Here is a 15,593-nt window from a genome sequence, read left to right on the forward strand (position 1 = left end):
ATAAATAGCGGGTTTAAAAACACAGAATATGTCAGTGATGATGACACATTTAGCTTCATCCGTCCGCACAAACAGATATTTGCAGTCGACAGAAAAAGATCAAGTCCACCTGTGCCTGCACGAATCCAGGCCGACAAGCGTTTCTCCTAATCACACAATCATCGGGGCAAACTGACCCTCTTTGCTCTTCAGCGATGAAAGGGACTCCAATTATCTTGAACTCTAAAAATATGGGATCAGTAGCACGGCGGAGGATTAAATCAATATAATGGTCCAATCTACAGCAGCGCTCCAGTAACAAAGCAGAGAGTAATGGAAAAATCAAAGCACTCAATGTTGGCACTCTGCAACATTACTCATCTGGCCTCGCGAATGGAGTCTTCTTATCTCGTCATGCCAACAGCATGGAGAGAGAGAGAGAGTAATTGCCATGGCAACAGGTCACCTTGGCCTGGAGCGGCTCGTCTTTAAACCCGCTACAGGTGAGCGCTGCTGGTGTCAGTGACGAGCGCTCCGTCAGGTTTTAGCGAACCCGTCAGAAACCTTGTCAGGAGTTCGAAAGTTTGACGGCAGATTGGAGGTAAAAGGAGAAGATCTTCTTCAGCCTCTTCTCTGCGGCGTATTTGTGTCAGTCACCGGCTGACATGTGACCCGGACGCCGGGGGGATGTTCCTCCAGGACGCTGCAGCCGATGACAAACTGACAAGAGGAGGAGGCTTTGATTCACCATCAGAACGTCTTTCACACGTTTTGTTCTGCGCCGTCCTTTTCCTGTCATTTGTATTACTTTCGTCTGCGTTTGTTTGTCTTTTATTCGGCAAGATTACGCAAAAACTACTGGATCGATTAGCACAAAACTTAGTGGAAGGATGTAGCATGGGTCAGGACAGAATCCATTAAATTTTGGAGCAGATCTGGATAAAGTATAAGAACATTTCACATAATGCCAAACTCCTGAAACAGGTCGTCAGTAGTCATTGCTATTTCCGCATCGATGTGATGTCATAATACCCCCCAGCCAATCAGAGCAGGCTGGGCTTTAACGTGAGGTCAGCCTTAAAGAGACAGGAGCTCAAACCAAGTGTTTCAGACAGAGGCTGAAAAGAGGAGCTGCAGCAATGGACAGTCTGAGGAAACCGGTGTGTTTTCTGAACATTAGAGCATGAAAACCTTTTCAAGTGAAACACCAAATAAAAACCATGAACCTGAATATGAGGAGAATATGTCTCCTTGAAGCGAGCATTGAGAAATAGAAAGTTCAAGTCTCTCCAAAGACGACACACACGAGCACGCTGGTTCATCCAAAAAGGCTCTTTAATTGGTCTAGGTGATTAATTACAGGGTAAGGGAGCCAGGTAATATAGATACTAGAATAGCTTTCAATTACCTCATTTAAATTCAATCATTAAACAGTTAAAGGGAATGGGGGGGGGGGGGAAGAGGGGGGTGATGAGGGAATATAAAAGAGTGGAAAAGAGAGAGAGTGATGAAAATGTTAATATAGGCCAACTGATGAGAATTAATACAATAATAACAAATATTCCAGTAAATCAGCAATAGCTTTACAAAAAAGAAAAACATCAGAATGTGCCAGAAGTGTAATTAGAAAATTTTAAAGAGTGACTATAAATTCCTATCATATGTAGAATACATGAATATGACACTAACCAGCCTCAAATAGCACATCTTATCTATATCGATGTAGTACTTTGAATACAGAAGTTATTTACTGTGAGGCCCTGTGTGATGTTGTGCTGTACTGTGGCCTCACGCCGAGACCCAGTGAGGAAGAGTCCAAGGTTTAAGACACCGAGTGCTGGTCAATGCTGTCCCCCCACACCTTCATCACTTTGCAGACTGTGTTCATATGGACTGTTTTCACAAAGTCTCTGCTTCCCGTGACTCGTCGCTAAATGAAGACGTGAAGGGTTTAGCTCCAAAAACGGTGTAAATACTCAAAGAAGTTACCTGATGTTCACAAACAGACGTCTCAGAATGATGAGTTCTTCTAGGAATGTGTTGCTCTTCTGCTGTTGTTTTAATATTGGATGTTAGTTTTTTTACTTTGGACTTAAACTCCACCGTCTTCACAAATCTTGCTACAACGGCTGCTTGTGTTTCTGTGGCTACTATTCTTTATTCCTCCCATATTTTCTACCCCAGCTGTAAACGCTTCATCTACCAGACGACACCCACGACCGAATCCCAACCATCCACAATAAAATACGCACAACACGCACACACACACACAGACCATGCGCCAACACCGTGGACTGTTGTAAATCTTGGTGCACATTAAAGCACGGAAAAACACAGAAGCGATGCCGTGGGAAAGCGGCGAGTGAAACCTGCCAGCTCCAGCTTCCCACAGCTTTCTGGAGGATGAATTAACACCAGTGTGGTCTTCGTCCATCCTCGTCTTCTGTAAAATGTGCAGACCCAAACTTTTTTTTTTTACCAAGCAAAGTCACAGAAAATGACCACTTACTTCAAGTCATAATTTTTTTCCCTGTTTCATTAATCAAACCACTACACCCTCTCCACAGTGGTCTCATCCTCGGGAAATCCACAGTACCCATCTTATGAAGTCCTTTTGTTTTCCCATCAGACCTCAGACTCCAGGCTGGACACCCGTCGCCAGGGGCGGAGAACACAGGGGCTCCCTGCAGGCTGGCCCCCCGCTCCGTGGCATCCCTGGGCCTCTAAACCAGTCTGGGACCCCTGATAGACCCCGTAGCCCCCATATACACTGTCCTGGTAAAGCAGTGCCCGCTGGCCCCCGCATCGCCCGCCGCCGCCGCAGGCCAGCAGCTGGCACACTGGGCTGGGGTTGCTGGAAGCCTGGCTGTGGTGCTGTAGGTCCAGTGGGCCGTGGTAGAGGGGTAGTCCTGGATATGAGTTCAGGTAGTGGGCGTACTGTCTGCTGAGCAAGCTGGTAGCCCTCCGCACCATCCCCCGTCCAAACCCAGTCCCATGTCGCACTGCTTCTCCATACGTGGGCAGGTGGGTGGAGTGGGAGTAGCGCAGCCTCTGGCCCTTACGGCCATTGGGCCTCCTCTGGTCCTCCCTGATGTGGAGGTAGGCCTGGTTCCGTGAGAGGCACAGGTTGTTTCGAAGGTGGGCGGGGTTGTAGGCCTTGGCGGGCGTGGTTGGTGTGAGAATGCATGGGAACAGGTCTGGCAGGGTGGAAGGTGATTGGCTGGACAGGGATGACTGGGATTCGTCGAGCTGACGGATTTGCTCGCTGCCCCATGTGGCTTTAAGGAAAGAGGGGCGGCGGTGCCTGCGTCTGCCTCTCAGCATGAGGTCCTCTGGCGGCCAGGAGCCGTAGTTCTCCACCCGAGGACCCACAACCTCCCCTGAGTAGATGCTTTCAACGCTGGGGGCAGAGATGTGGTTTTCTTGGAGGTGGTTGGCTTTCAGCTCGCTCAGACAGACGGGACTTTGGTTGTTCATCTCCTGGTCCCTGTGTTTCCTCCTCTCCAACTCCCCCTCCTCACACTGGAAACTCTTGGACCTCCTTTTCCGTCGGGAGAGGCCGGCTGGAAGGTGCTGGTTCTGAGGCGAGGCGACCGGGTGAGAGGCGTAGATGTCGGGTAGTTGTAGATCACCATAGGGGACGAACGGCGAGTGAGAGTCTACGTAAAGTCGCCCGGTGGTCTGGTAGTGGTGTGGGTGCTGATGAGGGAGGGGCTCACCCACGGCCAGGTGGGGGCTGCTGAGGCTGGATACAGGAAGTGGACGGTCATACAGACAGGAAGTAGAGCGAGTCGGGAGTGTGTAGCGGAGCGGCGTGGGCCTCATGCTCCTCTGCTGCTTCAGAGAGGTAACAGCTACCAGAGGTGGGGTCAGCGAGCGCTGCGGGAGGGAGGAGTGATTCTCAGTTATATACGCAAATCCTCCAGGTACGGCCTCAGTGGCGATCTGCGGCACACGAACAGGCAAGCTGCCGCCATGACGGGTCAAGTGTTCTATCGTCTTGGTGGCGTTGTCCAGGGAGCTCTCAACATTGGCAGTGGAGACCAGATCTTTGGCAGTACGAAGCATCTTCAGCATGTTTGCTTGAGCGTAGTTGGAGGTCAGGTCAGGTTTGGCCAAACCGGAAGAACGCCCCGGTTCCTCCACTCCGTTGAAACAACTGTAAATACCCTGAGAGACAGAGGAGATGCACAGAGAATGAAAAACACAAAGAGAGTCAATCGATGAGCGTGTCGTTGACGTTTCTAACACGTGTCGGACGCAAAACGGAAAATAAAGAAGAATACAAATACGAAAAAGAAGAGTCATACACCCAGAAGACTGAGACGACTTGGATAGACAATCGGATTCGAGAGCTTTTGGTTTTTAAGACTGTTTTTAGTTTATGTCTAAAAAGGTCTCAAGAGGTAGTAAAAGAAAAGGAGGAGAAGACTATGAATTAATATTTGCAGTTAAATCAGTCATTACTACAAACTGTTTAACCTTAAATCAACCGACTGGTCCCGTGGGGTATAATTTCACAGACGAGATTTTGTGCATCTCAAATCGACGATCCAATTCCCACAACTAATAAAAATCCCACTGGCAGTAAAATGAAAAAAAAAAAAAAACTGATTTCATTTATATCTCACTTGATCACCGAGGCAAGAATGTATCACAAATTCATTATGCATTCTCCTGGGACTCAAAGCAAAACAGTTTAAGCTGAGAGGATTGCCCCAATAAACGCACATGGACACATGCGCCGTAAAGTCCCCCGCAGACCAAACCGTCTCCGACTGCACGGACTAACTGAGCCAAATCCCAGGACTGCTTTCTGTTGACTGAGAGATCCTGAAAGAGGCAAATTTAATTTGGCCCTTGGGGCCGCCCCGTATGGATTAATGATCAGATCGCCATTTAGCCGTTAATCTGATAAAACTCAGATCCAGGCACAATAGTGTAATTACACAGTAAATGAGCTGAGAGGGTGGTGACCATGGACGTTTCCCTGGCTGTAACTTCAGCCTCAGCTCTTTGCCTCAGTGCCCACGCTCCCAAAACGACAGCATCTGGGGATGAGCATTAAGCAGTCAAAGTTAAATGCTGAGTAAACAGCAAAATTAGTGCCGCTTGTCTTTCTCTTATCCCTCCTCTCTTTCCCTCCCCTCTACTAAGAATGCAGCGCCGTTTTAGCTAATTTAATAATAAAGCCCTGCAAGGATACTATGTAATTACATGCAAATACACGTCCATCTTCCCTCATTTATCATCACATAAAAGCCAGTTCATTAAAAGCTGCATTTTAAATGGAAAAAAGCACCAAACAGCAGCTTAAAGTCAAAACATTCAACCAATCTTTCAATCACTCAACAAAGCTGTTATTCAGCTAATCCAATTACAGCCGGCCAATCAGTCACTTAACTAAATAATCAATGTGAAATCCAGTGAAGCAAATTTTCTAAATCACCTCCATAAACCAAGCAATCAGCAATCGGACTAAACAAGGATTCATAAATAACAAACACCCTCTGGATTTGTGAATATGAGCTTGAACAAATAAAATGTAATTGATTGACGTATTGTGAAGTCTCACCCTGCTGATGCCCAACAGGCAGTCAAGCTTGTGAGACTTGTGGAGGGAGTGTCTCAGTTTCCAGTAGAGCAGGTGTTCCCAGGCGAACACCAGCAGGCTGAGGCCCATGGCCACCAGCAGCATGTAGAAGACGCCCGCCATGTTGTCGATGTCCAGCTTGCTGCTCATCACCTCGTTCTTCTCGTTCTGGCAGATGCCCGATAGCCACACCGTCTCCAAGCGCTGGGTGTCTCCTGTGGGGACGTAGGAAAAGAACAGGGGGGGAAGAGAAGACAGAGAGAATGAGAGGACACATCCAATCAGACAGATCCATTCCTGCGCAGCCATCTGTTGTTTTGGATGTGTTGTGGAGTGGAAGGAGACACTATGAATGTGGTTCAAGTGCTGACAATAAACCCAAGTTAAGTTCAGATATAAAGTGCTTGCAGGGGCTGAAGTACGGGAATCGCCTTTGTGTTTTACGCCTCTGCCAACAAGTGCAGTTTCAGTCTATATAATATTTATTTTCCCAGACTCATATGAGGTCACAGTCACAGTTAATCTTTGAATTAAAGTGACAAACGGTCAAAATTTGAAGAAATTCCCTCGAGGCTGTTATCTAGTTCAAGAGACCCAATCCTTGTTTTGTGAAGTCACAGTGTTTTTTACCTTTGACCTTCAAACACCAAAATTTAATCAGTTCATCTTTGAGTCCAAGTGAATATTGGGCCCAAGTTTGATAGGGTTCCCTTGAGGCGTTCCTGAGATGTTGCGTTCACAAGGCAAAATGTTGCTTTGTGAGGTCATTGCGACATTGACCTTTGACCTCTTTGAGTCGTTCTAAACATTAGTATCAATTTATTTAAATCCCTCGAGGTGTCAAACATTTATAAACATGATGCTGGAGCTGTTTTTATTAGCGGAGCCACAACAGTGACCCCCACTTATACTTTATTCTTTATCCTTATTCATGGGTTAAATGCTGATAAAGCTCGTTTTGAATGAGGAGAATTTACAGTTCACACATCTCCATTAGCTAAAGCTTCTCCCGAAGGTCTGAGAACAGGTGGCCACCTCTTGAGCTGCGTTCTCCCAGGAGGCCTCTGGGAGAACGCAGCCATTTTATCACTCTTTCACCGTATGTCAACCATAAACACATTATTTATTATATCATCACAGAAAGCTCAGGGTGAGTGTGTGTGTGTGTGTGTTTGTGTGTGTGGGTTGGTCCTAATCTCTCAGAGGACAGAGGGTATTAAGTCCTTACTGGCGGCCGTCATGGTGAGTGTGTTTGTGTAGCTTGGTGGGATGTGTGTGTGTTTGTGAGTGTGTTGTAGAAATAATCATATCACTAACGCTCCCTGTGGTACGGCAGGATATTAACTCTTCCCTGTGACATCGCTTCCCTGCTGATGCAGCACACACTGAACCGGACTGAAGCCAGTTCCACGGTTCTCATACGGTGAAACGGAAACAAACACACGCAGATAAAACCGTGTGTACTATATTGTGTTGGGTTTGTATCGGCGCCCATCGCCCACCCACCATCGCCGAGGAACTGGAGCAGCGCCAGGTCAATGAGCCGTTTCCAGCGGGAGTCCTTCTGCAGGGCGATGCCGTATCCCGTGGTGGCGAACACCTTGCCGCTGCCGATGGTCACCAGCTTGCAGCCCTCGTCCTTCCCGGCCATGTAGTTCAGAACGGCAGCGTCGTAGATGAAGGCGTCCAGTTTCCTGCGAGCAGATAAATTATTAGATAACATCGGAGAACTCTTATTTGTAAAGTTTATATTTTAAGACTTTTTCTAAACTCTTCCTTGCCCTAAACTCTGTATAAAAGGGATTAAAGATAATTAAATTGTCCTAAACTTAGATTGGATGGTTCTTAATTGTTTTGGCTCCCAAAGTTCACCATGGAAGTGTCTCTTCTCAAATGATTATTGGTTCCCAGATGCGCTGTGTCGTTGGTCTACTTCTGGTTAAGTTTATGCATTAAACTGAGGCCTTTCTATCCTGTTAGCTAATTTATGGACATGCAAGTTTAATGATAAGTGGCCTGAGAAAGACGAGGTCTCATGCCGGTTAAAGCCGGTGCCTGGAAGTTTTTATAAAGCACAAACTGGGCTGTGTTTTCAGAGTCTTTCAAACTTGGGACAATGGAGATCAAGGTGGTGGACTCTAAACGACTTGAATGTGTATTTTCACTTTTGGGTATAAATTCAATTTCAAGTGGTATAAAAATGGTCTTAAAACCAGTTCAAATTGAACTGGTTTATAGCTGCGGACGTCCTGAGGTGGCGTTCATCATCTGGTGACCATGACGGTCTTTTAAAGGTGATCAATCCACCGCCGCTGCCGTTCCACCGAGCCACGCGGTTAGCTCGACTAAAAATAAAAGTGGCAAAATGATCACGTTGATGGATTTACGACTTATTTCAAAAATAAAACACGGACACAATTTGTGGATGTTGAAAATGTGCAAAATCACTGTTGCAGCTCTTCAGATGTGTTTGAGTTTGTTCTTTGAGGAGATGAGACGTTTGACAGCACTTTTCTATACAAATTAACACAACACAAGACTTTTTTCATCTAAAAATACACCCGTCACATCGGCCCAATACAGAAATAGCTGCAACAACACAAAGAGCGCAGAGTCTCTGCTGAATCATCCACATTATGATCCAATTGACCTCATATTTAATTGTGTTACACGTATACAAGTAGACTGTACCCGGTTTTGAGGCTTTCTAGTGCTTCTTCCACCCCCTTCTGGTTGTACTTCATCATGTGCATGTGCATGTCGGGATAGTTGCTGCGGATGTTCCTCTCCGTGCTCCCGTTGGGGACCGTCCCGAAGCGAAAAGGAGGGTAATGCTCGTGTGGTTTCTGGAACTGTAGGGAGAGAGAGAGGTGGGGGTGAGGAAAGGGAGAGGGGGAGGAGATGTGAGAAGATGAGAAGACGGAGACGGGAGAGTAGAGGGAGGTATAGTAGGAGACGAGAGAGAGGAGGGAGTGAGGAGAAAACGAAAGGAGAGGAGAGAGACTGAAGGGAGGGAGAGCAGAATAGGGGGAGATGGGAGAAACGGAGGAGTCGACAGAAAGAGGAAGAGACAGGCGGAGAAGATTTAAAGACAGTAAAGAGTAGAAGTAGGAAAAGAAAGTGTGAGTGGAATGAAAATAAAGCAAAAGAGTAGAAAATGAATGAGGAGAGAGAAAATGAGAGAGGAGGAGAAAGGAAGACGGAAAGGAAAGGAAGCATGAGGATAAAACAAGAGAGGAACGGAAAAGAAAGGAATGAGGAGAGAGGAAATGAGAAGAGGAGAGAAAGGATGGAAATAAAGGTGAGGAAACGAGGGAAGACAAGAGGAGGGAAAGGGACATAAGAGAGGAGAGACAAAATGAAAAACGAGGGATGGAGAAGATAAAGAAAAGGGAGAGAGGAAACATGAAGACAAAATAGGAAAAGAAAGCAAACGAGAAGTAAAAGGAGAAGAAAAAGAGGGAGTGAAAAGATGGGAAAAGAAATGAGAGAAGAGAAAAAATAGATAAGATAAAAAGACAAGGAAGGAAAGGAAACAAGAGGAGAAAAGAGGAGAAGAAAGGAGAGGAAATAGGAGAGAGGATAGAGTGAAACGTGCAAGAAACCCAAAAGGAGAAATTGTGAAAAGAGGAGAAGAGCGTAACCAGAATGAAGAAGAGGTAGAAGAGAGTAAAGAGGACGAGGATCTACTCAGTTAAACGAAATCCATTTTCCAGTCATTTCATTTTTTATCCTCAAAACTGATCGAATCGGCGGCCGAACTCAATCCTGCAGAAACGAGCCGGACGCCACTCACTCACCTCGGTTTGATTAAATCTGACATCAGTCCACACGCGTCACTTTGAATCACGTCGCCGCTCACAGACGCTGCTAATCCACTTCAACCTGACGCCTCTCGACGCCGGATGAAGCAGAAACTCGTCTGTTCGAGCTCAATTAAACCGTAAACAGGAAAGAGCCATTCATCACCGTTACGCCGACGACCTTTTGAGCCGAGCGCAAATGAATGGGCCAATCAAAATGTGAGTGTGCGATAATATAATCACACACAGCTGTTTGAACAAAAGCGCCACAGAGGTTAGAAATGAACAGTTCAGATGAGCAGTTCTCACACTGACACAGTTATTAGTCGACGTTAATGTTCCTCCGCTGCCGGGCGAGAAGAGATTCTGTCGATATTCTGATCGGAGGAAGATTTCCACTGTGGTCGTGCACAAAAATGTCTTTAAAACTTGAATAAAGTTTCAGTTAGAGGAACTGTTCTACTTGAGTAAAAGTTATTAAGTACTTGTTTTTACATATACTGTACTTTTAAAAGTAATATCACTTGCAGAGTGTAGTTAAAACTATGAAAAACTATGTGAACAAAGAGTACAAAGTGCAGATATTTGCTGATATACACAGGCAGGGGAGTAAAAGTGAAAATACCTGAAAGTAAATCTACTTGAGTAAAGTACAGATCCACTCCATTACATCATAACACTTGTTTTCAATTAGTACTCTTCCAGTTAATTGATGCCAATTAATTGCTTAAGTGTATTTGTAGAATGAGTTGAGCTCAGGGGAGGGCTGAGGACAAATGATATTATAATAGAAATATCAAAACCAAATGAATTTTGTCATTCTCCTCAGGTCTACTCAGATTCAGGTCGGTCCCCCCCCCTCCGCAATATTTTTTTGATTATTACCTTTGTTTTAGAACCGAGCGCCACAAACGAGTGTAGGAGAGTGAATGGAAAAAAAAAACCTATCTAGAGAAACACATTGTTGGTTCTGGCGTTTATCGACAATGAGAATAAAACAGACGACCAGCAGGCGTGATCCTTTAAACCTGCAGGATGTGAACCCAGCCAGCCTACGACCTAAACCCACCTAATCCTCGGCTGTGTAGGATCTCAGGAAGAGGGAGCATCTGAGGCTGTGTGGTTATTTATATTAGTCCTTTTTTTTTACGCTGGGGGACATGATGCATCTGCATAAAGTTAATACAGTCGGTTAATACGAGCGTAGATCACTGAGGTGGCTCGGCTGATCCCTGCCTGGGAGTTGTTTTTTTCGCGATCTGTGAGGAATGAAATGCTTTCTTGTAAAGCTCCTCTGAGGCCCTGATTCCACGATGAGTGTGTGTCTCTGTGCGCGCACACACACACACACACACACACACACACACACACACACACACACACACACACACACACACACACACACACACACACACACACGCAGTTAAGAGTAAGACAAATTCATGGCTGTTGTTCTCCTCTGAGACTCGACTGCGTCCTTTTTTCAGTCGTTTGACATTTTGCGATCTTGTTCTTGCCGTGTGTGAGCGAGACGAGCGATGGGAGACGGCACAGGGGGGATATTGATGGACGGACCGAAATACTGACAGGACAAGTCGGGACTCAGACACCATCTGTATTGACAGAAGGACGCAATTGATTCGTCATTCATGCCACTGGGCTCCCCGCTGATAGGGAAAAGGACAGACACGTTCATAACACGAGTCCTTTCAAGGCTTTCGGTCTTTTGTCTCCTCCTTTCATGGTTTATTAGTCGATGCAGAGACGAGGATGGAGGGAAACTTTCAATAACGGCCCCGTCTCGTAACGACTCTTGACGTTATTGTCTGTTCAGTCTCTTACCTTCTTGTCTGAGAGGCCGGACACCGTGTCGATATATTGCTCCTGGATCATGAAGGCAGCCAGGTTGGCGGTGTAGGACGCCAGGAAGATGACGGCGAAGAAGGCCCACACCAGGACCATGATCTTACTGGTGGTCCCTTTGGGGTTTTCGATGGGGACCGAGTTGTTGAAGACGATGCCCCACAGGAGCCACACGGATTTCCCAATGGTGAAGGTTGGACCTCCAGGATCTGAGGAAGTGAAGGGATGAGAGAGACAGAGACGCTGGGTCAAAGAGACGAAGCAACGCCACCACGTCACAGTTTTGCTCGCTCACGTGATGCCCACTCCTACTGAAACCACAAATTGTGTAGAAACAAACAACCAAATGAGTATAAGAGATTCTGACCCAATGGTACAGAGCCACAAACTCCCTCTGGTCAAACAACCCACTCTGAAAATATATCCCTATTTTAAATTTCACCCAATTTTCCCTTTTCTTCTCTTCTCTTTTTGTGTTTCCTGGCAGAAAAGCCGGGAACATAAGGTCTGCAGTTGTAGCGTTTGTGTGGAAAACACTTTGGAGCCGCAGCCACGAGTCTGAACCAATTCTGTGTCACCAGCTGTTGCAGTGATATGAGGATCCTAAAGTGCTTTGCTCAGATAGAATCAGGAGACTTGGAGCTTTCAAACTAAATTTGTGCAGTTTGTTTGAAGTCTGAATCCAGCAGAGACGAAAACACATTTAACGCAGAGCTGCCAAAGCCAAGGTTTCCACACGGGTGCCAGGGTTCGGTTAAGTTTAGGGACATTTGGGACGGCCAGTTTTAATACGAAGCCGATAATGACTCATGGTGGGAAATTGAAAGTAAGCAGCAGCGTTTCGTGTCCAATGTTTTTCTGACCGGTCCAACCGCACAGACCTCGTCCATCCGCAGAGTTTGTGGATCTATTACAACGTTGTTATGTCATTCTTTTCTCCTGATGGACAGAAGTCGTGATTCCTGCAGCTGCTTTTCTTGAAATGACGTTTAACATCTTATAATAACAAATGTTAATTTATTTATTGCATTATTTGAAATGCAGCTCAAAGTGCTTTACAAAATAAAATGGAAATAAAACCCAGTAAGAGTCTGCAGCAAAAACAGTTGAGAGTAGAAAGAGCTAAATCACAGAGATGTCCCAGATGTTTGAAAACTTTAAATAAAACCACAAATTCTTGTTCTTTAACACAATAAAGAACAACGTATTTCAGATTGTGGGTCTGACAGGAAAGCGGGTCGTCCACTAACCAGAGAGTCTGATCCCCGGCTCTGATCCATTCCACGCTCTCAAGTGTCCTTTGACACTGAACCCCAAAACTACTCCTTAAGTGTGTGAGTGATCACAAACTTCACCTGCTCTACATGTAATAACTGTCACATGGTTTTAAATCCATCGCACACGCTCACCAGACAACATGTCCACCTCTCACAGTATAAGTATTCACCGTCTACCTCGTGCCCTTCTGCAAACTTCCAAACAACATAACAATTTCCCAGCCTCAGCCCGTTTCCATCGCTCTCTGCCACCGCTGCTCATGTGCAGCGACGACGGGTGCCGCCGCCATCAATCACACTTCGATTAGCGCGGCGACGAATGCTAATTAAAACAGGAAAATGACCTTTCGGACCTGGAGACAAGGCACGCTCTGTCAGCGCTGCATTCTGGGATTGATTAGGCCTCTCCCCAAAATCCTGCTGAGGAACTCTTGGCGTCACAGGACGTGCAGACGGGACTGGATGCTAGTGGCTCGCACGCAGGCTCACCGTGACAATGCCCCCTAAGATCCAAATTAAGTACGTCTTCTTGATTTCTTTTTTTATCTCACAGCTGCGGATATATTTAGATGCAATAAATACAAAAGACTAAATATACCCTTGTCGTGATACACTCAGAAAACAGCAGAAGATATGTGTGCATATGTGGGATTAACAAAATATGATGAAAACGTGGGATAAACATGATCTTTATTGGCCTCAGATTTATCTCTGTAACTATCGGTCACTCTTCTGTGCTGCATCCACTCAGGAAGGAGGAATTCCACCATTGAAAGTGTCACGAAGACGTGTAACACTCACCTTTGGCGCTCACCAAACTGCGATTGTAGCCAACTGGGCTGAGGTACTCGAACACGAAAACCGTCACCGCCACAACGGTCAGGCACATCACGAACATCATGACCCACACTGCTGGGCTGTAGGGCTCTGAGGAGAGGAGGAGGAGGAGGAGGAGGAGGAGGGAGGAGGAGGAGGAGGAGGAGGAGGAGGAGGAGGAGGAGGAACAAACAAAAAAGATGAAAGTAAGTCTCTTTTTGTACCTTCTGCTTCTAAACCTCTGCGTGTGATGCAGGTCACCATGTGTGGTCGGAGGATAGCAGGAGGAACCGACCGGTGTGACAATGAGAAGAGTGAAATTGCCGAGTTCAGTTTGTGCTGAATCCTGTTGTTTGGGGGTTTTGGGGAAAAAGGGGGATTTAGGTGTGTGAGGGGATTTAGTTGTAGGCTACAGTTATCAGTGGGATAAAAGCTTAATGGGAAGTTTCCTGAAGCCGCTGCCGAGACAGAACTCGCTTAAGTAGGCCATCCTGAGAGGAAGCAACATGGCGACCACGGCAGTTGTTGTTTTTTTTCTTACCCAGAAAGGCAGATGGAGAAACCGTCCCGTTGCTGCGGGCGACCATGACGCTGATGCCCGTCTCGACGAACGGCACGGAGAAGTCGATGATTTCCGAGCGCTCCTCGTTGATGGTGAGGGAGCCGATGGCCATGTCGGCTCGTCTGTACACAACCTGAGAGACGGAAGAGGAAATAAAGTAGAGCAGCGTCGAGGCACAGTAAAAAAAAAAAAACTTCATTTCATGTATTTATTCTGCATTTTGTTCCACGCTGTTCTTAAAGAGACCGGAATGGGTTTATTTTAACTCAACAAGACCTCCCAGAGGACGTCTGTGCTTCGCTGAAAAGAGAGCAAGCTGTGGAATTCATGAACAATCCTCTCTGAATGCGGCAAACGCTTTGTGCTGTACAAGAAGCCACGACTCTAATAATGGCTGTGTGCACAGATAAATGGGGGGAAGATATTTGTCACATCATCTGAGTGAGAATGCTGCAGCCCAGGAGTGCTCACACTCAAGGTGGCGTTTCTGAAAAGCAGGAATTTGGTATATATCGCGAAGCCGTCTTTCTTCGTAGATGTAGTAAACACACACACACACACACACACACACACACACACACACACACACACACAAAGAGCGAGAGCGAGATACAGTCCCAGAGCAGAGCGCCTGCAGGCATGGAAACACGAGCAAAAACTCTCTCCCGAGGAACACCTGTTCAGGGCATCTCACTTTCAGATGCAGCTGTGTTTGATGTGGCTCGCCGTGTGCGAGAGTGGCAGCAAAAAGTGAGTGTTAGCTCCGTATGTATATGCATGGCCACTGACCTAGATACAAATCCATCAAAGAACCAAAGACTGACTCTCTGGGCCAAGCAGCGTTGTTCTCGTCACTCGTGACACCGGCACCATCATCCACCGGCTGCACTGTGGCACAGAGGTGAGAAGCTGCATCTGCTTTGAGGGGCTGGTGACGCCACGTCTGTGTGACGGCTGCAGCAATGACTTCATATTTCACTATCAGAAGTAGTATTATAAGAATACTGTCTGAAAGGGTTTTAGTTCATGCCTCTTTAAGGCCCACTGGCTTACTCTGTTCTGATTGGTCAACCACTTCCTGCCTGGCTTTGTTTTAGGAGGCGTTTTATGTGACTTTGTGTTTTCGCTACAGACATTGTTCTGTTTTTAATGGACCAAAGATTTGTCAAGTTTTTAAATTTATAAATGTAAATTAACTTTGATTTTGTTCCGAACAAACTGTGGGTCAACATTCGCTTCTGTTTTTTGGGGGAATAAACTTACCTTTACTTACTTCTGTGTAATGAGGTCATGCTGTCGCCCAAAGCTACATTTATTTTAGATTTTAGTTTTAAAACACCTTGCTCCAATAATTTATCAGTAGAAGTCCAGGGGAGAAATTAACACAGCTGCTGCATTCAGGGATTTCTCCTGCTTCAAATACACTCACCTCCCCGATCATGCCGTTCCAGGTCCCACGCACCAGCTTGCCGTGTTTTCCGTTGGTGACCAGGTAGAGGTCGTAGGAGAACTTGATGGTGCGGGACAGTTTCTTCAGGATGTCTATGCAGAAGCCCTTACAGCACAGTTTGGTGTAGGACTCCGAGTGGCCGATAATACTGTGGACAAGGACGAGAAGAAAAGAGTCACTCAAAAACAACCCTCGGCTGGCAGCTGCTGTCTGAAGCTTATCGGCAAACTGAAGCTGTTGTTTCACTTGG

General features: G+C 46.2%; 1 protein-coding gene across 1 annotated transcript in view; it reads right to left on the reverse strand.

Annotated features, from left to right (window-relative positions):
• Positions 1 to 1,292: 1,292 nt before the first annotated feature.
• The window catches only part of LOC118101047 (glutamate receptor ionotropic, NMDA 2C), a 40,390-nt gene continuing 26,089 nt past the window's right edge, over positions 1,293 to 15,593 (reverse strand). Inside the window, exons 9-16 of the mRNA XM_035146676.2 lie at positions 15,323 to 15,491; positions 13,873 to 14,026; positions 13,317 to 13,442; positions 11,218 to 11,447; positions 8,264 to 8,424; positions 7,079 to 7,266; positions 5,555 to 5,787; positions 1,293 to 4,149 (exon numbers count right to left, since the gene is read on the reverse strand). Coding sequence (XP_035002567.2) covers positions 2,605 to 4,149; positions 5,555 to 5,787; positions 7,079 to 7,266; positions 8,264 to 8,424; positions 11,218 to 11,447; positions 13,317 to 13,442; positions 13,873 to 14,026; positions 15,323 to 15,491 — 2,806 coding nt within the window. The 3' untranslated portion in view covers positions 1,293 to 2,604. The remainder of the gene's footprint in view (positions 4,150 to 5,554; positions 5,788 to 7,078; positions 7,267 to 8,263; positions 8,425 to 11,217; positions 11,448 to 13,316; positions 13,443 to 13,872; positions 14,027 to 15,322; positions 15,492 to 15,593) is intronic.

This window comes from Hippoglossus stenolepis, chromosome 21 (assembly GCF_022539355.2).
Source record: "Hippoglossus stenolepis isolate QCI-W04-F060 chromosome 21, HSTE1.2, whole genome shotgun sequence".
Lineage (NCBI taxonomy): Eukaryota > Metazoa > Chordata > Actinopteri > Pleuronectiformes > Pleuronectidae > Hippoglossus > Hippoglossus stenolepis.